This window comes from Microsporum canis, genomic scaffold (genome assembly GCF_000151145.1).
Source record: "Microsporum canis CBS 113480 supercont1.1 genomic scaffold, whole genome shotgun sequence".
NCBI lineage: Eukaryota > Fungi > Ascomycota > Eurotiomycetes > Onygenales > Arthrodermataceae > Microsporum > Microsporum canis.
This window is the reverse complement of record NW_003299169.1, coordinates 3,783,548-3,808,562: the sequence shown is the minus strand read 5'-3', so window position 1 is coordinate 3,808,562 and position 25,015 is coordinate 3,783,548. Positions and strand designations below refer to the sequence as shown.

The window sequence follows — 25,015 nt, the reverse complement described above, 5'->3', positions numbered from 1 at the left end:
TTCGAGATTCCTCGTCAACTTTGAGCTCCGGCTTTGATAAATGGTTCTCACTTAACAAAATCATGTCGTTTCTATCTGCTGTAGTCCAAGACGAAGGTGCTGAAGATATGTCATCTCCAATATCATTCTCAAGTGGGTTCTTAAAACCATCTACAACTATCCAAAACTGGACCAAGGACATGAGGCCCAGACGGTCCATGTACTCCATGAAATAAGACAGACCAGCTGCATTGTGCATAACATCGACCAACGAAATATCTTGCGGCCGCGAAGTATTGCTGTAAGGCTGATCTGATATAGGCAATTGCGTATTACCTGCACCATTAGGAGTAGATAACTTTGCAACTTTCTGGTCCAGGGCCCTCTTCGCGGTTTCTAGTCGCCGGATATAGATTGGGTCCTGTCCATCAAACATTGTTTCACGCTTGAGCTGGCTTGCGACGTTATTCCGAAATCTCCTTGCATCGGATAAATTGTTACAGCGCCGAATTGCCCTAACGAAGCGTTCAAATTCCCTCTCAGAGTCATTTGGACTCAGTTTCGGGAATATGTAAGCCTGTTTTGATTTTGCGAGAGGTAAAGCGTGTTGATCTAGTGCCTCACGTAACCTTCTAACGGTTTTGCGATCCTGAAGAGCTGTTCGGCCATAAGCTTCCATCAGCTGGTTCCATGTATCTGGATCTGCGAGGACACCAATCAAAGGAAGTAAGACAGCGCATGCTAGAATCTCTCGCGTAAGAACTGATACTGCCCTACTGTTCGCTTGGCTAGTAGGAAGAATGATGGGCAAAAGCGATACCACAACCTTGCGCAAGTGCTCCTGTTGGACATGGGCCACATCTGGCGAAGATATTGCGGCAGCAGGGTGAATGTTTCCTTCCCGATATCTAGCAGCAATGGCAATCTCCAGCTCCTCTGATTCTGTCACACCATGGCTCAGATTTCTGCCCCTCACAGCTCGTTCTGCCAAATCAACATCTTTCAAATGGCTGGTTACTATAGGGACAATCCTCGAGACGAAAATTTCCACAAAATCCTCTTTCGACAACCAGTCCTTTATACGTCCAATTGTCGCCCTGACAATGGAATCAATCTCATCCGCAAACTTTGGATTGCTGCTAATATGCCCGTACCACGACCCAATAAAGTCCCTCCTGGTAAAGTGTAATAATTCATCCAGTGCCGCAGAAACGATGAACGATTGCGGGTAGAGGGGTGCGGGGTTATAAGCGGTGTTATTTCTGTAATCATTCGAGTCCCGCTGCCAGTTATCAGGAGACAGGAAAGCCATAGGCTGACCACATAGCTTCGAAGGGTTGGCGCTGTTATCTGGACTCCTAACACTGGCTATCAGAACAATGATGAAGAAGGCCAATGTAGCGGCGACTCCCAATAAAAACGAGTATCCAACAAAGCGTATTAACGGATACCAGCTCGTTATGAGTCCCCATGCGATAAAGCCTCCCACACAGGCAAACAGGATATCACGGTGTTTTGCAACCATTCTCCCCGTTCCACGCCTGGCCTGCACCCATGACGGTTAGGCAAAGTATTCCATAAAACAGCTGTTATGCCCAGCTATATTCAGTCCAGGCTGTCTGACCTTCCACAGTAGCGTATTTTGAGCTTCGGACGTTGATTTTTTTTTTATTGTGCTTTTCTCAAGTTACTCTAACGTTAACAGCCTTAAAACGGCGTGGCAGCTTCTCTCCATAATTAGTTTATTAACTAGTTGTTACGTAATCACCAGCTATCTATACTAAACGACGAAGTTGGTAGATTCTCAACAGCCTGTCTAGTAATATCAAAAAGAAAATAAATTAATTTCTGAGAAAATAATGTCGTCTGGTAAAAAATGTGGTACAATGTAATATTAGTTGGCAGTTAATATATAGGCCTTGCAGCCATCAAGTTGTTGATATATATGACCAAACGAACCAAGCGACACTAAAATTACAACTTCTGTGTCTAAAAGGAAAAAACGTAAGAAAAGAAGGAGAGGAAAAAAGAAAAGCAAAAAAAATTGCGAGGGTGCTAGAGGCATGAAAGCGTAGTTCATCATACATTGACGGAGATTTCCTGCCAGATCTTCTCGTGGACGAGCCCATGGCATAGCCAATCAACCTCTCGGATCTTGTCAAGGGTATCGACAATTTTGCCGACTTCACTGACGAACTCAGGCATTCCAGCACTTGCAAGGCCCTGGCTTGCTGTGGTCGTCATCTTCACTCGTTCTCTGGTATTGGTAGCGCTTAAACGAGCTAGAATATGAGACCGGAGCCTTGAAAGCATGAGCCGAGCCACGGGATCCGTAAAAGATGTCGAGAGCTCGGAATTGACATCTGACGAACTGGACGATGGTCTGACAGTGAAAGATTGAAAGGTAGTGGTCACGGATAAACCGGGAGGGGTGATTGCGGAAGCGGCGCTTGCTGCAGCTACAGCTGGGGCAACCACACGCTTTATTGTGCTCAAGAGCTGAGACCTAGTTGCCGAGGGCATAGGATGGGTAGAATCGATAATTGATTGGATACGTTCACCCTTGATGTCATGCCAGTCCAGGGAAAGAATCCTATCTGCCTCGCTCTTCCACTGGGATCGCACATCACGCTTCAGAAGATTTTTGGCAGTGAGTAGTATCGAAGCAGTAGCAGCAATCTTGAAGGCTTGAGATCGAAGCTGTCTTAACCTTGCATAATCTGCGTGAAGAGTCTCGGGAATACGCCCCTGGGGGGTTGCTGTATTTCTAAGAACAAGGTCAACCAATCCCTGAATGTAAATCTTGCCCATGGCTGGCTGAGAATCAGTGTTGGATGTAGCATGGTTCAACCGCCAGAATTCCCTGGTGCTATCAAGTGTAATTTTTCGGTTCTTCAGGTCCCTGTCGAATAAACATTGTTCATACTGTGGGCCTTCTTCAATCAGCTGAGGTGACACAACCTGAAGCATAAAATTTGTATGGTCCAGTGAAAGGAGGTCGATTATTCCCATAAGGCGTGAAAGGCGGTCAATTTCGTCGCCCGATTTATCATTTGCGAACTCCTCAACAACGGCGTCCCGAAAGGGAGCACACAACTTAGCGAGGATGTTACCCATGAAATCAAAGAAAGTGTCATATGAAAAAGTGCCGGAATTGCACTGATTTTCAATGTGAGTGGGATCTAAGACTTCAGTGATAAGATTATGCAAGGAGTTGCCTTGTCTAAGGAAACGAAGCAGCCTATCTTGGATGACTGTGGCCAAAGCAACTGTCCACTTGGTACCATAACCGGCGGCAACCTCTCTTCTCATGATATCACAAACATGTTGCATGATTTGCCGGCGAACTTCGGTATAGTGACCTTGCTCAATGCGAAACTCTTTGTTTATGAGAAGCTCGTGAACAAGCGTTCGGTTATTCGGGAGAGCAGTCAGTACCTTGGTAAGCCGGTCCTGCGGTGAGACTGATTCCTCTTCCAGCCGTGTTTCTGGCAAGTTTGTGGTAGCATAGTGAAACATTTCTTCAAAGGGTGGTTTACTTGGCTCCGTCAGCCCCTCTCTGGAAGTTGATGGTTTATCCACAGCTCTGGGAATTGTGTTCTCAGTAGCTACGTTAGCCTGCTTGGCACTTTTTGCCTTCTTCAATGATTTTTTGATCAACTTCATAGCTTCATCTGAACCAACAAGCCGCTTCAACCGTGCAAGAAGCAAGGTTTGGTTGTACCGGATGCCCTGTTGGTAATCGTCTGCAGCTCCACCCGCACGGTCATCTTTCACCGTTTGCCAGATGAGCTCGAGCTCGGTAAATTGAGCAACCATGATCTCAATAAGCACCGTTGAATCGCGGGATTTCCAGGCGTGGAATGCGGAGACAAACATATTGTATGCCTCTGACAAGGATAGTATGGTAGGAGATAGGGAGACGTTGACAAGCCCAAGTACAGCAATCTTATCGAGCAGATTCTGAAATATGACGAGTAGCTCTCTGGCCTTAGAAATCAGGTCCTGCTCCTGTTCTCCATCACTGCTCAAGACGTGTTCGGGGAAGGCTGCAATAACGTAGCTGCTGAGGAAGATACGAACAGCCCCTCTCTCGCCAAGGGCACCTCCCTGGGTATCTTGCAAACCACAAAGCCGAAGCATGGCCGCGGTCACATCCAAAGTGGTCTCATTGGCTACTAGGGTTCCAGTCCTCTCAAAGCCTAGTAGTCCGATCCTCTCAAGCGTGAGATTTAGGCCCAAGTATTTGCCAACTAGCACCCGTGAGCGGTGGTTCTTCCATGCCTTCTGGATGACGCGGGCAGCGGCAGACGGGGTAAGCCGTAAAGCTTCTGGCTTAATATTACGATTGTTGTTGTTGATATTTGTATTGATCTTTACGCCTTCCGCAGGCGGGGCAGCTGGAACAGTTGGGATGCTAGAAGTACGGCGCCGACGGGGAGTCTCCTGGTAGAGCTGTCTGCGCCTTTCAGCTTCGGCGAACCTCTCGACCATCTCCAGACGAAGACGTGCACGTTGCGCCGCCTTCCTCTCCTCCGTATCTTCGGCCTTCTTCTTTGCCCGTCGCACCTCTTCCTCGCACTTTGCAGTAATATCGGCCAGCAGCCTCTCTCGTGTCCGCTGAGCAGCAAGGGCTCTCTCTTCTTTGATGGCGGCGCTCTTAGTGCCGCTTTTCGCGAGAGCAGCACGAAGCCTGACCTTCTCGACATGCGCCGCTCTGTCAGCAAGACGGGCCTTTCGGGATTCGAGTATCAAATTTCGACGGATATGGGGCGCCATGGGGTCACCATGCGAAGCTCCGTGTACAGACAGGTTCGAGTGTATTGAGGAGGAGGAGTTGCGGCGGGAGATGGAGGGGACCGAGGCGCGCCTGTACGTGGCGGAAACCCGATTAAACCGCGCGGCAAGGCGAGGAGGAAGGGCGAGCCTGGTGGTCGACTCGTCTGAAGCCATCTCTATATCCTGGGGCCTGTCTCCGGGAATGACGACTGGTGTGGAGGTTGTGTTCTGCGGCCGGACTGGGCCAGCGTCGACATCGTCCGGACAGGCCATGGCTGGTCCTCCTGTCCTGGATCCTTCGCTATTTCTCTAAGGCTAGAGGCTCGAGATGGCGAGTTATAAAGGAAAAGAGAAGAAGAAGAAACGTTCAACCTGCTTTTCTTCTATGATGTTTCAGGTGGGCAGAAAAAAAAAGGCGGCGATAAGGCCTTTGCTGACTAAGAAGGACGTCATCTTCAAGCAATCCAAAAAGGGGAAAAACAACGAAATAAAGAAAAGCGCCAACTTCAAACCCTTTGCTTTTTTGGTGGCGAAGGCGGAGGAAGAAGAAGTCAGCAGGTCGGATTTAGTTGTTGACATTCAAGTCAGAAGATATAGAAGAAGCCATAGAGAAGAAGAAGAGGAAGAAGAAGAAGACTTGCTTGGCTTTTCCTCGTTTCTTTTTCGCCAAACATATAAAAAAAAAACTCCCAAGACTTTCTTTCCACCTTTCAGCTATAATTAGACCCTCGATCTCGCTACGATACGATAACTGATAACTTCGGAGTTGGACCTGACATCCTTTGCTTTCTTTTTCCTTCTTCCTCCTCTTCTTCTCAAGACGCCCGCGTTTCTCTTCTGTGGACCGGAATTACTAGTCGCGTTTCCATCATGGCAGACCATCAGTACAACTTCGAAATCACGATGACCTGCGGTGGCTGCTCCGGCGCTGTAGAACGCGTTCTGAAGAAGATGAACGGTATGGATGGCCCCGTCTGGCCTTGATCTGCTCTGTTGTTCATCATATCTCTCCCATGTATTTCCTTTCCTCCCTTCGTGCTGACCTCCAGAGCAGGCGTCAAGTCGTTTGAGGTTTCACTCGATACGCAAAACGCAAAAGTCACGACGGAGCCATCCGTCACCTACGAGGAAGTCCTGGCTGTCATCAAGAAGACCGGAAAGACGGTCACTAAAGGCGAAGCAGACGGCATCGAGATGGCGGTTTGACGTTTGCCATTCTCTTGAAATTAGGCCGCGGGGCACTTGGTCTTCCAAAACACGATCTGCAGGCATCAGGGGGGATGACACTTTCTTTTATTTATTTATTTTTAAATAAGCCCTCCTTTCTATTCATCATTAAGAAGAAAGGCTAGCCTTGGATGCGGAGTCCATTAATCGACTCTATCTACCTGTTCTTTCTTTCTTTTTTTTTACCCCTTCTCTTCTCTTCGAGAACCAATTGCTCCAACCAGCAGTCGTCTGAATGCGCGATATTACACCCATGCTCAAACCCTTACCCCTGTCTGACGTTGCAGTGTATGGCTCTTTTTTTAGTTTCTTGTTCATTAGATTAGTTTAACTATGTACATACATATATATGGCTCTTAGCCATGTGGCTTGGGCGGTTCATGTATGAATTAAAACCACAAATCGTAAATATACAGTTAAGGAGGCCATAACTACTCATGGAGCTGCCCTTAGCTATTCGCCCGGTCTTGATCAGCGGCCGCTTTTCGACAGATTGCGCAGAGTTCGTCGACAAACGTCTCGTTTTCGTCCTTGACATATCCCGCTTCCACCGTGGCCCCGACACTCTGCATCTCAAACCCTTCGTTACACGGTTTTGGGTCGCCATTTTGGACTACATCCACCGTAATTTGGTTGCGGATCACAATTCCGCCATGTGTAGGTCGCCAGTGGTTCGACTGGCCCGCACCACCATTTGTGTCATCTTCCCCTGGCTGTTGCATAGACCCATTCTTGAGAGACACTGATCTGGCCGTTGACGGAGGAGCAGGAGGAGATTTCCTGCCTTTCATCTCGTCCTCGTACAGACAATGGGAGAACTCCTCCCTTAGGCTGTCTCGGAAGACATCATGATCTGGGATACCTGGATATACCTGTTGCTGAACGTTGAATAGTCGCAGGGGAGTAAGGCGTAAATGTGGGGGTGTCGTACGGGTTAGTAGCCCGTTGATAATGTAAAATGAGAATGCGGTACATTGGCCGGTTGCTTGCGAATGGCCTGGTGACCGGCAGGGGATTTTTATCTGCCGAGAGGAGAATTTGGCTTGGCCAAACGTCGGGCTATCAACAGAAGCAGAAAGATTTGATGCAGCTCCGTACACAGCTTGACAGAAGGTCTGGGCTTCGGGATCTTCGTAGCCGCCATTGGCCTTTAGCCACTTCAAGCAAAGAGATAGTGGCCATCCATCCATCCTTGATAATATGTCCAGATGGGACTGGGTCACTGTCTCAATCGGTAACCGTACATTAGGAAGCAAGTTCGGTGCGTCCCCATATACAAGGACGTCAAATCCTGTCCAGACAGAAGGATAGAGCGAGAAGCCCACAAGGTAGACACCTGGATCGAGCATCTTCTCAGGCGTAGCATAATCTTTCATCCGATTTAGGTGGTCTAACATGTCCCTGGGGTCTACCTGCATCAATCTGGCCAGAGGAGATGAGATATTATTGGGAGAGGCAAAGCGGTATCCTCCCATAGACAAATCAATGGCCTCCTGTTTGTTGAGTTGTCGTACCATGAATATACACTGCCCTTTGCCGACAATAGTCGACGGCGCGCATGTAGCCTCTGGATCGCTATGGTGAGGTTTTCTAGATTTCGATGTTTTCGTTCCCGTTAACATGACATCGTCATACAGTACCCCCAACTTCTCTAGTGGCAAACGAAGCTCTTCTGAAAGACCCTGCGCAGCTATACAGAAGAGCTGCTTAAAAATGAGCTCGAAATTGATATTGTTGTCACCAGTGTCCGGAGTAGTAGTAGCACCCGGGCAGTATTGCTTCATAAATTCATCAGACTTAATATAGTAATTCATGCCCTGTATGAATTGTTTTAGATGGGGCCAGTTTCGGCTTGCTCTGAACGCCCAGAGGAATGCTGGATGCACTCTATTAAATTCATCATCGGCAAAGCTCTGGAGGGGCTAATGGTTAGCATCAGCAGTATGGATGCGTAGGTTTTGATGTTAGACTCACCCGTTCAACATAATGATTTGTTATTTTGTATGTTGGTATACTACCATCAGGCGCTACCATGACATTTCCGGAGGCGTCAAAGAACGCACAGGCGAGAGACAGCTGCTGGACTCTCTTTGCCAGTCTCTTACGTTGGCGGCCGGCAATGATGGCGAGACAGATTAGGAAAAAGCACGAGCTTAAGGACTATATCATACAGTGGTTAGTAACCAATGCATGATATACAATAGCGGGCTGAAAATTTACCAATGTACAGCAAATGATGACGGCCTGCGACGAAGAAAGCTGTCCCTTTGCGCCAACGGTACTCGTCACACGGTATATCGTTCCGACAGCTGCGGTCCAGTGCATCCCGGACACAGCACTAGCCAGAATTAACCCGCAGAAGAGCCGTTTCCACCAGTCATCTGTCCATGACGCCCGAAGTCTGAAAAATACTCCCAATGCAGTGATACTGGCACAAATGGCAATCAAAGCAGCGCCGACGACGTTTCCGACTTGGTAGGTGCAAGAGTAGTTTGCAATGCCCAACTGCCCAACATAGTGCATACCACAGACAGCCACTCCGGTAAGAGTACCAGTAGCAATGATATACCGATAACCTGCTCTTTCACTTGCACCGATGAAGTAGAATGCGAATAGTAGGACAATAATCGGCAGGAAGAACGAGGTGGCAGTAAATGTGGAAGAGTAGGAAATCTGGTACTGCAGGTTGCCTCTATGCAGGTGTATAGCGCAGTTTCCAATAAAGTGCATGCACCATATCCCAATTCCTCCCATGCAAACCGCTGCGGTGATAAGAAGATACCTAGAGCGTAGCGTTTTAGCAGGATGTTCAAAAGTAAGAAAATTCTTCAGTTCTAACGTACCAATTGTAAAGCCCAAGGCGGGCGGTTCGTCGATGCAGTAGTTCGAGACATGTGGCACAACCAACGAAACTAACAATAAAAGATAATATAATGTATTCGGGATGGAAGGATTGAGTAACTGTCAGAGATTGGGCTTCAATGCCATTTTCAGCCATGGCTGGCGATTCCTAGTAGGAGCGAAGAGTATGAGAAGTTGCCGAAGGAGAATGTTGGATAGCTTGTATGCAGACACCCTGAGGCCCTCTTCACACGGATAGATAATGCAAATAAAGAAGCATGTTATAAGAATGATAAAGGCGAAGAAGGAAGAATGAAGTTGGCTGTGCCTGAAGAAATGTAGGTTTTTTTAATGCTTATCCGCTGGGTCGGGATTTCTATTCCAAGAAAAGCAGTAGAGAGATAGAAGCCTGGATCGAGAGAAGGAAGACTAGAACGGAAGATTCTCTTCCTGCGGTTATTGACAGTGGGACAGGGGTCAGCTACGTATATGGTTCGGTTACCAGAACCAGTCCACGAAAGTGGCCTCGTTGAAACGTCCACACAAGAGCAAATTTTTGCCCCTCCGGCCCTGTAGGAAGGACATGTGTGTATATGTAGAGAGAAAGAGGAAAACTGGATATCTCGGTTCGTACTATGTAAACCACGCTGCGTATGCCTAGCTAGGGGGAAAAAGAACCCCTGCCCAAGTGGGTGGTAGAGAGACAAGGATGACGAGATTGGGTGGAGATACCCAAGGCAGATCGAAATCTATCTGCTGTATCGAGAAGAAAGCAAAGAATTAAGAAGGAAACCATCCTTTGCAGTATTCCCCATCGCGGTCACAAAAGTAGAACTCCCGTCTAGCCGATTCGGCGCAAACATCCAAATTCGACAATGTTAGCGAGAAGAAGAAGTAAAGAGCCATTAAGAAGCTCCAACGCTGTGGGAAAGGGCTCCACCTGTCAGATTCATAACGGGCCAGGGATATCGCTTCAGATGCTGGGGCTCCTCCACAGGGGAGGAAAGAGAGATTCATCGTTGCTAAATGTAACCATGTTCCATGCTCGTCTAAGACTGGCGCTTGTCAGGATGACCTGGGCGGAGCGCGGAGATGACACCGACCCTCTCTCAATGTATATGACTAATATTTTGTCATGTATACTCTGTATACATATATTAGTCGCCATTCACCCAGTGGGAAATGACGGTGGTGGCGTTAACTGGACTCGCCATCTGTCCGCCATTTAGCTTTCTTTTCTTTATCTCTCTGCCGTCTGATGTCAAGCCCTCCGCACGCCATACCGATGCCTGCCTAGCCTTAAGTTAGTTACGAGTACTAGTAAAGGAGAGTGTCAGAGGATATACTTAGTGAGTGTGCGACTTGTGGCGGGCTGAAGAAGAGACTTAGTGTGTCTCACATGCTCCTTGCTTTGCTTTCGATGTCGTTGGTTTTCTTCTTACTTTTTTACCCCTGCCAGAAACCTTATCATGTAAGCAAAGTCTCAGGCTGGCGGTTCCTGCTCTTTCATTTGCTCGGCGATGGCGACTGGCCAGACGCTGCTATGTATCCAACGTTCGTATCGACGAAAACTCTTCTCTTCATTATTCCCAGTGAAGTACATGGAAGAGAGCAAAGGGGTAGTAATAATAATAACATCCTTCGCCTTGCTCCGTTCCTGGGTCAAAGGGTGCCACACGCTCGGGCGTTTTCTTTTTTTGATCAAGGCGCATGGTCTGGTATGCATGCACCTCATGCCTTGCATCATCAAACAGCGCAGGTGATGCGATCCACAAACAAGCAGGGCAATTCTGTCATTTGTTATACAATAGAAGTACTAATAATGACAATAATAAAAGGATATATATACTGCGAATGACGGACACGCTTCTTTCTATTGACATGAACACGATAAAACGTACTTGCTACAGATGCCTGTGGGTGTATGGCTGTTGGCTTCGGATGTAGCCGTCTGCAGGACCCAGTTGGGGGGCCGTGGAAGTGTGGGAAGCCGTGGAAGCTGATTCGGAACTATGTATTTGTGGTGGAGGAGATCTGTATAGGCGGGGGGGTGATGCGACTGGGAGCTGATTGTTGTCCACATAATAGGTGTATGGCTTGTCCATAGCTGCAAAACGGTTGTTGCTCTGTTGCGGAGGACCACGATTTTCCAAGGGTAACAACCGTGCTTGGTACCGAGCATCGTCAGGCTAATTGGAGATGTATCAGCAACAGGAGCATCGTCGTTAGACTTCTTACAAGAGAGGATTCAAGAAAAAAAATTCGGGGAATGAGAGGAATAGCTTCTTTTTCTTACCATAGTACGTGTTTCGACAGGTCGATCATATACGCGAACCTGCGTCAAACAGTTGTTGGCATCCACGGACGTGTCGGCAGGATAGGCAACGAGGCAAGGGTTCATCCTATGCCTCTGCCTGATAACTATTGCAGGGTTGTCAGGGTAGGGATATCGTAAAGATATTCTTCTAGGATCTGCTGGGTTAGCCACAGCCGCTGGATGGGATACGCCTCGCGCCCTGTGCTCGGTGGTATGGTGGGTATATCGCTCAGTGTCGCCAAGACCTACTCGGACGGCTCTCTGTCCCAATGGCGGCCGAGTCAGGTTCTCTTTATTCATTAATGATTGGTACTGACTCGCGACATGAGGAGACCGAGACTCCCCGTCTAGATGTAATCCATAGCCGCTATATGGTGATGCAATGTTCGGTGTGGAACTAGGCTGCCTTTGGGGTGTACCAATGACACGGGAATAACTCAAATCATCCCAATGCCTCTCCTGTCTTGAATTTATTACTAACTGGGGGTGCAGTCCATTGTCAAAGGGTCTCGTGCTCCTAGATGTTGCTGGGCCAGATATCACCTTAGGGCTTTGTCTTTGAATGTCATCTTGCCTCTCTGGTCGGCTAATCGGCGCTGTCGGGCTCTCGATCGACGGTATAACGGGATAGTCACGGGATTCAACAATAGGCCCCTGTTGGGAGTGAGGTTGTCCAGTATGAGCTATCCCATACCTTGTGTCATCAGATGGAGGATAGCTGCGCCTCGATTGACCTTGGTTTGATCTATGAAGGTTAGAAGGCACCGGGCTCTGCCTATAAACATAGGCCTGAGTTCTTTCAACGGCCGGTGAGAAAGAAGCATGGTCCGAAATTTGATGATGCCGCTGCTGGTGTTATCAGCCCCCACAAATACAAAACAAATAGCAAATGGTCGGGTAATCTTACCTGAAGATCTCTTTCTTGCAGTGCCGCAAGTCTCCTGGGCGTATAAGTGTTTATCTGCTGCGCAGGATCTGTAACTACTTCTTTTCTTATATGGTCAGTAGTTCTAGGTATCACAGAATCCCTGGCTAGTGATAATTGAATGCAGTAGCCTTCCCTGCCTGGGAACTCTGGCCGCGATTCAGTCCGAGAGTATTGTGGAGAGCATGGCTTCCTGGACTTTGGCACAGCAGGCACAAAAGAAGCATTATTTTCACAGTTGCTATACCGGCTTCTTGCTCGGTCCCATGCCTCGTATCTCCGGAATCCCCTATGGTCATGGTTTCTCCTTTCTGTATACTGGCTGGGTGGATCAACAGTAACACGATTAGAAATAGGGGGGCCATGTCCAGTACCTTTGGGAGAGTTAGGGCGGTTAATAGAATGATAAATAGGCTGACTCTCCCTGTTGTCTTTGGACGGCTGATCTATATTTTCTCTAAGATCATCCTGAGGTGGAGGTAGAAATTCCGTCTCCTCTTCATCTTCTTGATTATCATCTTCATCATCAGATATAACGATGACTTCCCGAAATACATCTTCAAGTACGGTTGCCCCGTTTTCATCATCACCCCGCCAAAGGACTAGTTTAGCGAGAGTGGGTTCCTCGACCGAGGCCCTAGCTTCCTGAAAGGAGGTCATTTTTAGCAAGCGGTCGTAGCTAGTATAAATATGACGAATATGAGCAACTACTGCTAGCTGAGCCCGACGTGCTAATGGAAGCTCAACTGCTGTCCCAACTCTATGTTTTCCCTAAATATAACTATTAGCAACGAACACAACCATGATGGTTTACTTACCTTTTTAAAAGCCGTTTTTACAATCTGATTCAGATCTTTCGTTGGGATATTAGGGAATAAATCTTTGATGGCATCCCGTGCTTCTGAATTTATTATATCCTGCGACTGCTCCGAGCTGGCGTCTTTGTTACCTTGCGTCTGCCCAGGGCGATGGTTCTGATACGCTACCACTTTCCCACTGGACGAGAGAAATAATCCCCGCTCCATACATATTGTAGCCACCACGACACTAGGGAAATGATAGCCGATCCTGTGAACCTGTTGAGAAAGGTCGTGTGCTCGTTGATGGGGTGTCGTCTAAAATACAATTTAAACGATCAGCAACCCCGACGTTAACCAAAAGGAAGAAAAGAAACACGCACCGATACTGTAAAAATCTTAAATCCATCTTTTCGGCATAACTCCTTGCATCCGTTAGTGAACCCTGGGTTTCCTGCTGGAATAAACGTATATCCTGGGGGCGGTTTGGTCTCAAACGAAATCTGCTCTTGACTTAGAACTGGATGTACGGATGTGTAATGATTAGACAACACATACGGCAATGCGAAGCTTTTTCTTCTCTTGTGTAATGCTTTCCAAAATAATTTTGTGCTTGCGCGCGCTGGCCTTGGGAAAGGCTTGACGAGGGCGCATTATCCCTCGAACGGCCGTTGAACGGCATGGTATCCGAGTCATCGTTGAATATTATTCCCTAAAACGTCAACTAGTCATGGCATATGTCTCGTTAAGGCAAACCAAAGAGTGACAACAGTGATATCAAGCTAGCTCTCCCAGGTTTTTCTTTATGTTCATCAAAATGATGTGAAACAATAGCCAGACGGCCTGTTAAGGTGGAGAAGTAATTGCAAGGAATGGATATGATCGTTTGTCTCAAGCGAGCAACGATATCATCATCCAGAAGTCTTGCGGATAGTCACACAATGTGGAAGGGAGCCCATATGCAGGGCTGGTCTCCTTCAAACCGCTGGAGAAAATCAGACTAGTCAAGATGAAGTGCTCAAGATATTTCCATCTTTTACAGAAATTTGATCTTGACCAGCTGCAGCAACGGCATCATGGGCTCGTTGTCGCGATGTTGGGCTCTCTTCTCAGTCCCTCAGTCGCTTTTCGTTGTTGTTATGTTACTTTTTTTCTTTTTGGAGTCTCTCTTCCTTTCCCTCCTTGTGATCCGACCGAAATCGAATGTGTCACATGATTTTATGAGTCAGCAGAATTGATTATTAGCTATGTACACTACACGACTAGAACGACTTGAACTGAGTACAGCTATAAGACCATTCGAATTTCGGAGTTGAAGATCCCTGAGCCAACCTGAGCCAATATCAAGCGTCTGGGGCGACCAAGTGGCCCTGTCAAATACTGTACGAGGCGATTAATTTGGACAGCTGGTCTGCTTCTGTCGAATAGTCGATAGGTGTAGCGGCATAAACATTGTACCGAGTTCTTGTGAAGCGGTCAGCATCATAAATAAGAGCAGATGGGGATAGAGGTAATTGGCCTACCGTTGTTGCTCTTGATAAGTATCCAGCTTTGCCCTGCACTTAAAGTTCCATGTGCAGTAGGTTGCACCTTTTGTTATTTCGTTTGCTGCTACCTCGTCATCCTCCTTGATTCTCATCAATTTATCAGCGGTCATGCCAAATATAGCCTGACCCGCTTCGTCAAAACAACTCAACCAAATTTGGCCAGTATGGTCGGAGGCATTGAGTGAAAGTATATAACGGTACTTTGGATTTGCATATGATCTTTCGCATCGTTCGCAGTGCCATTGCTCCAGATCGCCTCCTGTCATTTTCTTATTTTTACAAGCCTCATTCGGGCAGGCAGGATAGCACAAGTTATCCTTAACGTGAATGACGGTAGCCTTTAAGGCAAAGTTTTCAGGGTTCTCTGCAGTTGGAACTTGTTCATCTCGAATCTCAGAGATTGTTTTGAATGTCGGCCACGAGCCACCGCCGCCTCCAGAGCCGCCTTCAGAGGAGTAGGCTGTAAAGAAATTTGACTTCCCCTGTGCATCGTACCAACCTTTTAGTCTGTGTGCTTCTTCGATATCTGGATCTACCGTTATTGAGCCTGAACTCAACAAACTCAACGTGCGACCACCAAAATCAGACACTTTGACTCCTTTAAATGCGACAACTGACTCTGGGGGCGTGTCAAAAGTGGTTGCTGTATTTCCCCAGACAGTAAGGCGGACTGAAAAGCCCGAGTTATCAACCAGCGTAAGTTCTCGCTTGTCATACGGCTTCCCAGTCGTTTTGGATGTCACTTGAGAAGTGGTATCAACTTCCTTCAATATTCCAAGTACGTCGATCGTGGTTCCCTTCTCGATGGACTGTAGGTTCCCGAGGCCAGTAAAGTTGAAGCGGACCTGTGGAACATCATTTTGATCTTCTGCCTAGTTGTCAAAATTAGAAATATATCAATTAAGTACCAAGAGGACGGAAGCCAATTTACCTTTTCGACAACAGTGTCCCTATCAAAGGTAAGCTCGTAGTCATTATTCACATTGCTATATTCTTTCTTGGCCATTTTCACAGTGCAGGGGCTTGAGATGTAGTATACACTGCCTTCCTCAAAGACAGGGTAGAGTAAATCACACTGGTCTTTAAAGGCAGTCGCCCTGATTTCCCCGCTGTCGTCCAATAGATTGACACTAAAAAGCTTACCCTCCCCGTACGTATTTTTCCATGTCTTAATGTCAGACTTGTGCGTACAACGAGCTTTGATGGTCCATTTATTGTTAGCAAATGGGGACAAAGCTTCAATAGAAAATATATTCGCATTAGTCGTCATGCCAGTCGTCCGAGGTCGCTGCACGTTTTGGAAATGCTGGGGTGGATTTTGAGCCTGGGGTGCGTTATAAAACTCGTTGCTTGAGAGTGTAGTGGATTGTCCTCCCATATCATCGCCAGATTTAGGTTCTAAAGGCTTTGGGTCTCCGATTCTCTCAGCTTCACCTAAGGCACTGAGTACTTCAAGGCCCATAATTATGAGAAGACTGCAATAATTTAGCATGCAGATCCAAATACTGTGCAACAAAGTCGCTTACTGTTTGCCTTTCACAACGCTCACTTGAAAATTGGTCAATCGTACAAAGGAACCACGACGAAGCAGCCCTTCCGTGACGTAGTTATTTAACTCTGAGTGCACAGTTAAGGTTCCAATCTCACAGACATTTGGTTGACCAGCAGTACATACGGGTAGGAAGCATTGTTCGAACAAAGTTGACCACGTCACTAAAGACTACGCCAAAACGTTCCTGTTCTCGCACAGTGACAGGCTTGATCCGAAGGCATTGTAGTATTGGCTGGGGAACTTTCGGTTTCGTGTCATCAAACATAGCGCTGTGAGGGCATTGATTAGCTGGATATGAAACATTCATGTTTGAAGCGTCTCTTACCTCAAGGAGCCAGTAGATATTTGGTTTGCCATCTTAAACAATATTTGGGAGGGATATTATCCTCGGTTCCCAAGGACCTGCGGTGTGGAAGAGTTGGAGGAGTTGTCTTGATCAAACTTCCTCATTTAGCTGAAGACGCGTTAAGGACGTTGGTGGGGGGGGATTATGGAAGAACTCTCGCGACGCGTTTTTGAAGAGGAGGTTTCCAAGAGTTGTCACGTGACTAGAAGTTTGTATATATCCTTTATATTTACCCACTTTCCATCAACATCCTATTTTGCTTGTATATATCTCTATTGTGGCCCCTGGTGGGAGACTGTAAACCTTGTTTGAGGACTATACTGTCTATTTGAAGTCTCTAAACCCGACATGGCCTCAAATACCCGACTAAAGCTGGGCCCAGTGTACCTAATTGCTATTCAAGTGGTCTCTCGTGGCCTCACATTTTTAGCAAATCAGGTTCTCTTGCGGCATATCACCCCATATGCCCTAGGCCTTGCTTCACAGCTGGAGTTATATTCAATTACAGTTCTGTTTTTCTCAAGAGAGAGCATCAGGCTGGCAGCACAGCGTCAACCTACACAGGCCACTATAGCTGATGATACTGATACAGCGGGTAAGCACTTGGGAGGGAATCCTAAAAACCGAAAAAATGATGGAAGCCAGGCGGTTGTGAACGTTTCGTACATCCCAATAATTCTAGGAATTCCAATGGCATACGCCTTTGGCTTACTTTATCTGAATCTGGGTCAACGCGGCCAGGCGCTGGGCCGCATGGAGAAAATGAGCTTCTTGGTAGTTCAATTGGCCACTATTTTGGAACTTCTTTCCGAGCCTCTCTTCGCTGTGATTCAACAGAGAATGCTTTACAGCACAAGAGCCAAGGTGGAGATGATATCTTCTGTGGCAAGGGCTCTATTCAGCTGCACTTCAGTACTAATTACAAACCGATATTATGGGAATACAGGCGTCCTACCTATAGCGCTTGGCCAACTCGGATACGCTATTTTTCTCTTCAGCGGATATTTTGTTGCCGCTAAGCCAATAGCACGGAAATTCAGCTTTAATCTATACCCCGTTCGCATCAACTACACGTGAGTCATTATATGCATTTCTATCTAAATCCTCCTTAAGCTAATGTCAGTAGACACACCAATTTCATCTCTTCGTTTATTCCACAACACTTAGTAACATTGAGTATGAATTTATATTTCCAATCGGTTGCAAAACATATCCTGACGCAGAGCGATTCTGTCATCCTCGCTTCATTGTCAAGTCTCGAAATTCAGGGGCAGTACGCCTTAGCCTCGAATTATGGAGGTCTAATTGCTCGGATGGTATTCCAACCAATTGAGGAGTACAGTCGCAATCTTTTCAGCAAGCTATTGGGTATAAGAGAAAATGGACGCACTATCGACAAATCAGTCACGGATGTGAAATCACACTTTATCAACATCCTCCGTGGATACAGCATTCTTTGCGTTGTAGTTGGCGCTGTTGGCCCTACTGCCGTTCCTCTTGCAATCAAGCTGGTTATCGGCTCACATTGGCACTCTCCCGAGACTCAGCAAGTCTTATCTTCATATTGCTACTATGTTCCTTTTCTGGCAGTTAACGGTATTACCGAAGCATTCGTCTCCGCCGCAGCCACACCCTCCGAACTACAGTTACAGACCAAGTGGATGGGAATTTTATCTGCATTTTTTGTTGTAGCTGCATATGTGTTTCTAAGAATCACTCAATCAGGAGTTTATGGGCTTTTATGGGCTAACCTTGTTAACATGGCAGCCCGTATAATCTGGAGCAGCCTCTTTATCCAGGGGTTTTTTGAAAGACATGGTAATAAACTTCATGTCAGGGAAACGTTACCTGGTGTAGGGGTCTGCCTTGCAGGGAGTATTGGCTGGTTATCCTTGAGATACACAAGCGTTTTTAGAGACCTAGATATGGTAAACCTATTCAGAGTCGCAACAACTGGACTATGCGTTGGCTGTACAATGTGAGTACTAACCCTTGAAAATACAATCGACCAGTTTTACTAATGAGAAAAAAGTTTGTATCTAGAAAGGAGTTATTTACGGCAGCTTATAAATCAAGTAAGATTATGAGAGGCTTGCTATAATTAAACTTTGTCTCATCGCTGGTTGACAGATATATCTATATGAATAGGATTCTTCCAGCTCATTGATATACATAGTAAATCTTATCAAATTTCCCGCTCCTTTATTCCTATCTCAGGCAAGCCATAACTACATAGTACATACCTTTTCGTTCCTTATCAACACGTGACTAAAGTTACCTAAGTTGCCCACCTACCAACCTTCCGTTTGTCATCCTTGCCATCAGCCATACATTTGAAATTTTGATCAGAGAAATCATTCTTCCACCCACCGTTCTTTTCTAGTTTCTAGTCACACAGCTCTTGATATTACACGAGCTAACGTTTAGCACCTCTGAGAATCATGTCGCCCGCAGCCATCTTGAGCGATGTACCTCGAGTGTTGCTACTCTCCCCACCATCCCTCTCATCGAACCCTGACAAGCTAGCCGAGCTCCTCAATCAATATGACAAAAACACCAGAGATCTACAAATGATAGACCGACTCGCCGCTGGCCTTGTATCTCTCCCAGAATCTACTTATAATCTCGTTCTACTCCTTACAGATATTGATGGGACAAGCACAGAAAGCGAGCGGTTGGTGGGACGAGATGTACTCCAGCAAATTGCTCGAACGCTACAGCCAGGCGGAATAATGAAATACCATGATGGCTTATCTGCCATGATTAAAGAACCAGCCCGCACAGAAGCTATACTATCTGGGTTAATCGCCAACGATAAGGGAGAGCTGGTGAAACCAGTGTTTGAAGAACAATCAGTTTTATTGCCATTTTCGATAAACAGAAGCCAGAAATCCATAAAAGGCATCAACATCAATAAGTCTGATCAGCAGCCAGCTATACTCCAGAAAAATATAGTAACGTTGACAAACAACACAAATGATATTTTCAATGGCCTAGAAGGTGACGACGACGAATTAATTGATGAGGATGAATTAATCAATGAAGATGAGCTTGAGCGGCCTATTATACAACGTAGGATTCCCTCCCCTCTGAATACATAGGTACTCCTTATGACTGACTAATGATTTATAGCCCCTGAATGCCGGCCTAAAGCTGGCAAACGTCGGAGGGCTTGTAAGGATTGTACCTGTGGACTTGCACAGAAGCTCGAAGCTGAAGATAAACGTCAGCGCGCAAACGCAGACGAAAAACTATCTGCATTAAAACTAAACTCTGGGGAAATAGCGGAAGTGGATTTTACCATTCAAGGGAAAACTGGGAGTTGCGGAAATTGTTCCCTGGGAGATGCTTTCCGTTGTGATGGTTGCCCGTACATTGGCCTACCACCGTTCAAACCAGGCGAAGAAGTAAAACTGTTTGACAATGATGTGCAGTTGTAGAATGCAATCCTGTATCACTGAAATATAGTCCGTTATGATTTACAAACTCCCAATGAAATGAACCAAGGATTCTTTTTAACATAAACTGGGGTTCATAAGGTAGTTTCTTTTCTCCCCAAGAGGGCTTCAAGAGCGTCCATATTAGAGCATCACAACTCATCTTCTTGGTCCATATCCGAGGGTTTTAAAAGTCCGCCTATTTTGATGGCCCGGTCTCGCTCAGCTGCTTTAGCTTCCTTCAGTTCTTGCTCCCTCTCTTCAGCATACAGTTCTGTATTATCACCAGCAAACTCTTTCAAAGAAATTAGGAAGTCTCGTAGATGAGTTTTGAATTTGTTGAAGTCATCGTTCATAACAAACAGTCCAGTAACAAATTGCCTTGTTTGGGCCCTATAATGATGTTATCAATACAACGTTCGCTTGTCTAAGGGGAGTATGACATACTCTTGCAAGTTCTTGAAGGCACTTTGTAACAAGTTCACAACATACTCCTGGAGGAAATCCCGGTTAGATGTTCCGGCAGGTGCCTGATCGGGGCCATAGATGGGGTCTCGAATCTTTTCTGATTGCACAAAGTAGAACATTCGTGCAAGAAGCATTGCCTGAGATTTGAAGCCTAAAAGTAATACAAATTAGTATTTGGCTCTCTTCATGTAAATTCACCAACAGATTAACGTACCAGCTTTATGATCAGTGTCAGTAAGCACAAAGAAGACATCCTGTAATATCGGTAGATAAAATTGTCGGAAGAAAACACTCGACGTTTGGGGATCGGAGTCAGCCATGTTATTCATTAACTCAAGGCACATGGTGAGCCCGGTGTTCTCGACTTCTCTGTTGTCATGCTTGCTTGCCCACATGCATGAATCGATGACAAACTTGAACTGACTCGTATCTAACTTCAGAAGCGCAGAGAAGCAATATAGGTTTATGGCCTGTAGCAACTTGAAAAACCCTACACGGTGCTCGGGATATTCGTGGAAATCTTTGTTGATCATGCCAAGGGTGCATTCAAACACATTCTCCATTATTATTGGGACTTTGTCATCCATAAGGTTCTAAATGAGGGGTTAGCAAGCGATATGTAAGGAAAGGACTGAATATGGTATATAACTGGAGAACTGCAATATAATATAGTGAGGTCACATACATGTAACTTGTGAATAATGGTTGTCATCACATTTAACACCTCTGCTTCTCTAGCGTCAGGCACGTTTTGATTATAGTCTAGAAGAACAGCTTCTAGAAGCGGGGGCACCATGCTAGAGTTGACCATCTCGAGATCATCAGCCTTATCGACGTAAGTATCAATAAGCTTTAGTATCTCTTTTTTGATTGTTCGCAGCCCTCGCACTTTCGGCGTCTTGGTCGCATATCCCGTTGCTAATGCCAAGTCAGTAACCGTTGAAAACAAAATAACAGAAATTTAATACATATTTATTTACTTACTGTCTGCTGCAATGGCATCTGAGATGAGTTGACTCGATGCTCGATACATGTTGAGCATATCGAGATAAATGCGGCCGATCTGAGAATAGAAATAGCTGCCAATAGAGGTACAGGCTGCAACATTGGTCTTCATAATATTCCCCACAATCTTGATAGTCTCCGCATTTTGGAGCGTAGAGGGGTCCTGTGTAGCCTGATTAATGATTGAATCCCATGCAGCATTAGGAAGAGCCATGAGATTTTCAATAAGGCGATCCTGGACTCCCTTCTGGCCTTGCGCTGAAATCATATAACCACATGCTTCGTAAAATGTATGGACTTGTTGCGGGGATAAATCGCAGGTGATCTTTCTCATTGATCCCACAATCTCGTCAATGAACGGCTCGGTTTCGCTAGGCTGCAGCACAACGAAATGACGTCGGCATTTGTTAGCGATTTTAATGAAGGTGTCGCATGCCATATCTTGAACACCTGTTATGCCACAACGTTAGTATTATCCCTTTCAAATAGTCCGTATTCGGCCTCGCTAGAAATCACAAACCTTCATGGGTTTCATGCATGAATTCAAAAAGTTTGTTGACAACCGTCTTCAAAAATTTCCAATGGGCTTTCAAAAACCTAGGGTATTGTCCCACAATGTACATAATATTACTGGCCACAACCGCCTTGTTGTCCTTACCACGCTTCATCTCCGTTAGACCAAGGAGGTCTTTGATGACGGTGACAAGGAATCGCTTCTCAGTCTCCTCGTTCATGGCTCCAGAAATAGACCCGATGGCCCAGCAGAGTGTGTTGCAGTTAGCCCAGGACCACTCTGTCCCATCAACTTGTTTAGCTAATTTGTCTGCCATGATATTCTCTGTATCTACTACATCCAGATGGGTAAGGTAGACAAGACACTCCCTGGTAGTTTTGTATAATTGGATGGTATCACTCTCCTTAACGAATTCCCGCACAATTTCGCCTTCGTCGTTCTCAACGATCAGGACTTCTTCCGGCCTCACCATCTTCTCAATCATAACGGTTCTCAGACTTGTGAGGACTTCTTGGTACTTGTGCTTTCGAAGAGGGTAGTTTGCGAGCGTGCTTGGGTGGGGAGCACCGCCATTCGAAAGTCCACTCACCCCCATACTAACAAGCGGATTAATATCAGTGATTGGAAGCTGTTGCATTTCCTCATATAACTCCTGAACTAGCCGGGTCCAGTACTCCAGGCAAATTTTAAAGATTTCCCTGTCATCAATTTGACTAATTCGAATGAGGTAAAAGTGTGCATGAGTGAGATAATCTCTATTCGGGAGTTTCTCAATAAGCTGTGGTTTGTTAGAAAATGTGTTTAAATGATGTACACATACGGAAAACTTACATGTAACCTAACGCTGAAAAAGTTGCAAAGAAAAAGTGCAAGATTAAGAACAAACTCTTGGTCTCGAGAGTTGCTGTTCGCATAGGTTTCCCTTAAATCTAAGGATAGGGGAATGATCTTGGACACCGTTGTTAACAAATCTGTGAATATTTGTACGAGTTTCTCATCGTATGAGTATTGTGGACCAATTTGGAGGCTTCCAATCTCAGTAAGGCATTTTAGGGTCACATTGCGGAATTCTGGGACGTCCAAAAACCGTGTCAGGAGAGTGTTAATAATGGGCGTTTCAAACACATATCCCAACGGGATCCAGTTCAGGAATCGTAGCAGAGTCTCCAGAGTAGCCTTGATTAAGCTACTCTGGTTTGCAGTATCCAGAACTTCAGAACACAGTTGGAAGATGGCCGAGAATTCCTGACACATAGTAGTTTTCAGGTTCCTAGCCTTAGTGGAGGTCATTTGATCCTGTGAGTAATCGAATACTTCTTCAGAAAGCAGGCGGAGAATGGCCATGTTATTTTCACATATTGACAGGCTCGTGTGGCATGAAGATATGATTTCATTGATGAAAGTTGGCCAGTTGTGAGGCCACTCTTGCTTCAAGATAGATACCAAGACGAGATTAAGTTTGTTGAGAAAGGCCCGCTCGCTCTTCAGCTTTTCCTCCGTTTTGGAGTGTTCAATGATGCAATTGACTATGAAATTTCGGATACCTAATATAGTTGGTGAGTGATGAAACGTTCGTCAGCGACTGTGAAGGTTAAATTCCCATACCTTGACACTGTTCACGAGGGAGAACCTTCCATCGTGTCATAATGACATCGTCGAGAACTTGGAGGGCAAGATCTAATTCGCATATGTCAGCGCAGGAAATCCAAAATGGTGGGGCGGGAAGGATATCCAGACATTTCGTTTGAACATATTCGGACTCCTGAAGAATGTTGCCCACCAACACCCACGATTCAGGGTTTTGTTTAAACTAGATACCCCTGGTTAGAATGTTTATTCTACGCGATAAGATAATTCCCCGCTAAGGAGTTCATACCTCAGTAAGGGTTTGTTGCGCTTGTTTTTGCTATAAGCAATGAGAACGTAAAGCATTAGCATCGACCTACGCCTGAATTGTATTACATTCTTTGCTAGAAGACACTAGAGTGTACTTACAGCTTCGCCTTTCCCCTCGTAGAAGGCCCGAACGGTGTTATCTAGCTCCCGGATAGAGACCGACATGGCGCATCGAATGTCAGGGCTGGAAGGGAACAGGCCCGGGTCTCAAGCTCCTCCGTTCTAGATGTTCAGCCTGATGCAAGCAAGTAGGTGTTGTTGTCTTCGTTATTTCCTGATGGGCGTGGCTGAGCCGTGGGTGACAAGTTGCAGAAACCCGTAAACCGAAGCGGAGGAGGTGAAGACGAAGAGGGGCAGACACAGAGAGAGAAGACTAGTAGATAACGGTGGGAGGCGATCCTTTTAGGTGGCTGGAAGCGAGACCAGCTGGCTGTGGTACGATTTAGCAAGATGAGGCCCCGACGGGGGGAGAGAAGAGAGTGCAGTGGATGGCACAATGCTGTCGGAGTTGGGAATATCGCTGCTCGTTCAAGTTGCTTTCTTTGCGGCCAAAACCAAAAAAAAAAGGCCCCCCAAAACATCAATGGCTGAGTAATGAGACCTGCTTACTAAGCGGGCACACCATAAAGTCGAGAGCTTGTGTTGGATTAGTCATCCATTCGACTCTACGACTCGCACCTTATCACTCCATGTTTCCATGGGGCAGATAGGCCTTTTTTGTCCCGTGGTCTCATGGTCCCGACAGCTTGTCATGTCGATATATTGATACGCATGTTGTTTGGCACGTTATATATAATTATTAATCTCAGACACGAGCGAAATCCATAGTTACATATACAAAATCAAGATTACAGCTTGACGGTGGGTGTAGGCAAGTGCAAGAGTACTTAATGAATAGCTTCTAAGCACCTCCGGATAATGGAAGACAACCTTGATTACCGTTATACTAAAGACTGAAGGTATTTATGGCTGAACAAGCAAAAGTGGGGGAACTTGTGCTCGTGCTCTGGCAGCATTTATAGCTGCCACTCGAAGGTAAAGTTTGCGGGGTCGCTCAGCATAAAAGGCTGTGACTTGCTTAGAGAAAAGAATTTCGGTTGTCCATGCCTAACTAACAGCAGCAGTTTGTTCGATAGGTATATGTAAGAGCTGATGACTATAATATAGGATAATGGACTGCATTTCAAAGAGCTGCAGTTTGCAAATAATGTGGTAATAATAGAGGATGAGAGCCAAAGGGTATAATTCCACCGTATAAATGCGACCTTTTTATTTAGTACAATTTAAGTTTTATCTTGAGAAGAAGATGTAGAACTTGAAGTAATACCGCAGAGCCGGAGCAGGTGATGCTAAATTGATATCCATTAGGGTTGCAGTGGCTGCAA

At 46.0% G+C, this 25,015-nt stretch overlaps 9 protein-coding genes across 9 annotated transcripts; 3 read left to right on the top strand and 6 right to left on the bottom strand.

Annotated features, from left to right (window-relative positions):
• Positions 1-140: 140 nt before the first annotated feature.
• Positions 141-1,504, bottom strand: MCYG_01420 (conserved hypothetical protein; the record flags this gene model as incomplete). Its single annotated transcript, XM_002851270.1, has 2 exons — positions 141-166; positions 316-1,504. 2 exons carry the CDS (start codon positions 1,502-1,504, stop codon positions 141-143), a joined length of 1,215 nt encoding a protein of 404 aa, XP_002851316.1.
• A 449-nt stretch (positions 1,505-1,953) lies between these two features.
• On the bottom strand, positions 1,954-5,031 carry MCYG_01419 (conserved hypothetical protein; the record flags this gene model as incomplete). Its single annotated transcript, XM_002851269.1, has 2 exons — positions 1,954-1,968; positions 2,065-5,031. The coding sequence occupies 2 exons, from the start codon at positions 5,029-5,031 to the stop codon at positions 1,954-1,956; spliced, it is 2,982 nt and encodes a 993-aa protein (XP_002851315.1).
• A 597-nt stretch (positions 5,032-5,628) lies between these two features.
• MCYG_01418 (conserved hypothetical protein) lies at positions 5,629-5,964 on the top strand (the record flags this gene model as incomplete). The annotated part of the gene is made up of 2 exons (XM_002851268.1): positions 5,629-5,716; positions 5,813-5,964. 2 exons carry the CDS (start codon positions 5,629-5,631, stop codon positions 5,962-5,964), a joined length of 240 nt encoding a protein of 79 aa, XP_002851314.1.
• A 470-nt stretch (positions 5,965-6,434) lies between these two features.
• Positions 6,435-8,983, bottom strand: MCYG_01417 (conserved hypothetical protein; the record flags this gene model as incomplete). Its single annotated transcript, XM_002851267.1, has 4 exons — positions 6,435-7,898; positions 7,960-8,145; positions 8,206-8,767; positions 8,829-8,983. 4 exons carry the CDS (start codon positions 8,981-8,983, stop codon positions 6,435-6,437), a joined length of 2,367 nt encoding a protein of 788 aa, XP_002851313.1.
• Positions 8,984-10,730: 1,747 nt separating this feature from the next.
• MCYG_01416 (conserved hypothetical protein) lies at positions 10,731-13,561 on the bottom strand (the record flags this gene model as incomplete). Its single annotated transcript, XM_002851266.1, has 6 exons — positions 10,731-11,015; positions 11,123-11,992; positions 12,051-12,839; positions 12,887-13,183; positions 13,249-13,368; positions 13,424-13,561. The coding sequence occupies 6 exons, from the start codon at positions 13,559-13,561 to the stop codon at positions 10,731-10,733; spliced, it is 2,499 nt and encodes an 832-aa protein (XP_002851312.1).
• Positions 13,562-14,238: 677 nt separating this feature from the next.
• On the bottom strand, positions 14,239-16,321 carry MCYG_01415 (replication factor-A protein 1; the record flags this gene model as incomplete). Its single annotated transcript, XM_002851265.1, has 6 exons — positions 14,239-14,329; positions 14,389-15,284; positions 15,344-15,887; positions 15,939-16,029; positions 16,088-16,233; positions 16,290-16,321. The coding sequence occupies 6 exons, from the start codon at positions 16,319-16,321 to the stop codon at positions 14,239-14,241; spliced, it is 1,800 nt and encodes a 599-aa protein (XP_002851311.1).
• Positions 16,322-16,658: 337 nt separating this feature from the next.
• On the top strand, positions 16,659-18,411 carry MCYG_01414 (rft domain-containing protein; the record flags this gene model as incomplete). The annotated part of the gene is made up of 3 exons (XM_002851264.1): positions 16,659-17,383; positions 17,437-18,288; positions 18,354-18,411. The coding sequence occupies 3 exons, from the start codon at positions 16,659-16,661 to the stop codon at positions 18,409-18,411; spliced, it is 1,635 nt and encodes a 544-aa protein (XP_002851310.1).
• Positions 18,412-18,751: 340 nt separating this feature from the next.
• Positions 18,752-19,750, top strand: MCYG_01413 (DUF689 domain-containing protein; the record flags this gene model as incomplete). The annotated part of the gene is made up of 2 exons (XM_002851263.1): positions 18,752-19,382; positions 19,443-19,750. The coding sequence occupies 2 exons, from the start codon at positions 18,752-18,754 to the stop codon at positions 19,748-19,750; spliced, it is 939 nt and encodes a 312-aa protein (XP_002851309.1).
• Positions 19,751-19,899: 149 nt separating this feature from the next.
• Positions 19,900-23,795, bottom strand: MCYG_01412 (exportin-1; the record flags this gene model as incomplete). Its single annotated transcript, XM_002851262.1, has 10 exons — positions 19,900-20,140; positions 20,240-20,366; positions 20,430-20,808; positions 20,901-21,133; positions 21,200-21,670; positions 21,741-22,512; positions 22,566-23,260; positions 23,340-23,544; positions 23,611-23,640; positions 23,730-23,795. The coding sequence occupies 10 exons, from the start codon at positions 23,793-23,795 to the stop codon at positions 19,900-19,902; spliced, it is 3,219 nt and encodes a 1,072-aa protein (XP_002851308.1).
• Positions 23,796-25,015: the final 1,220 nt, after the last annotated feature.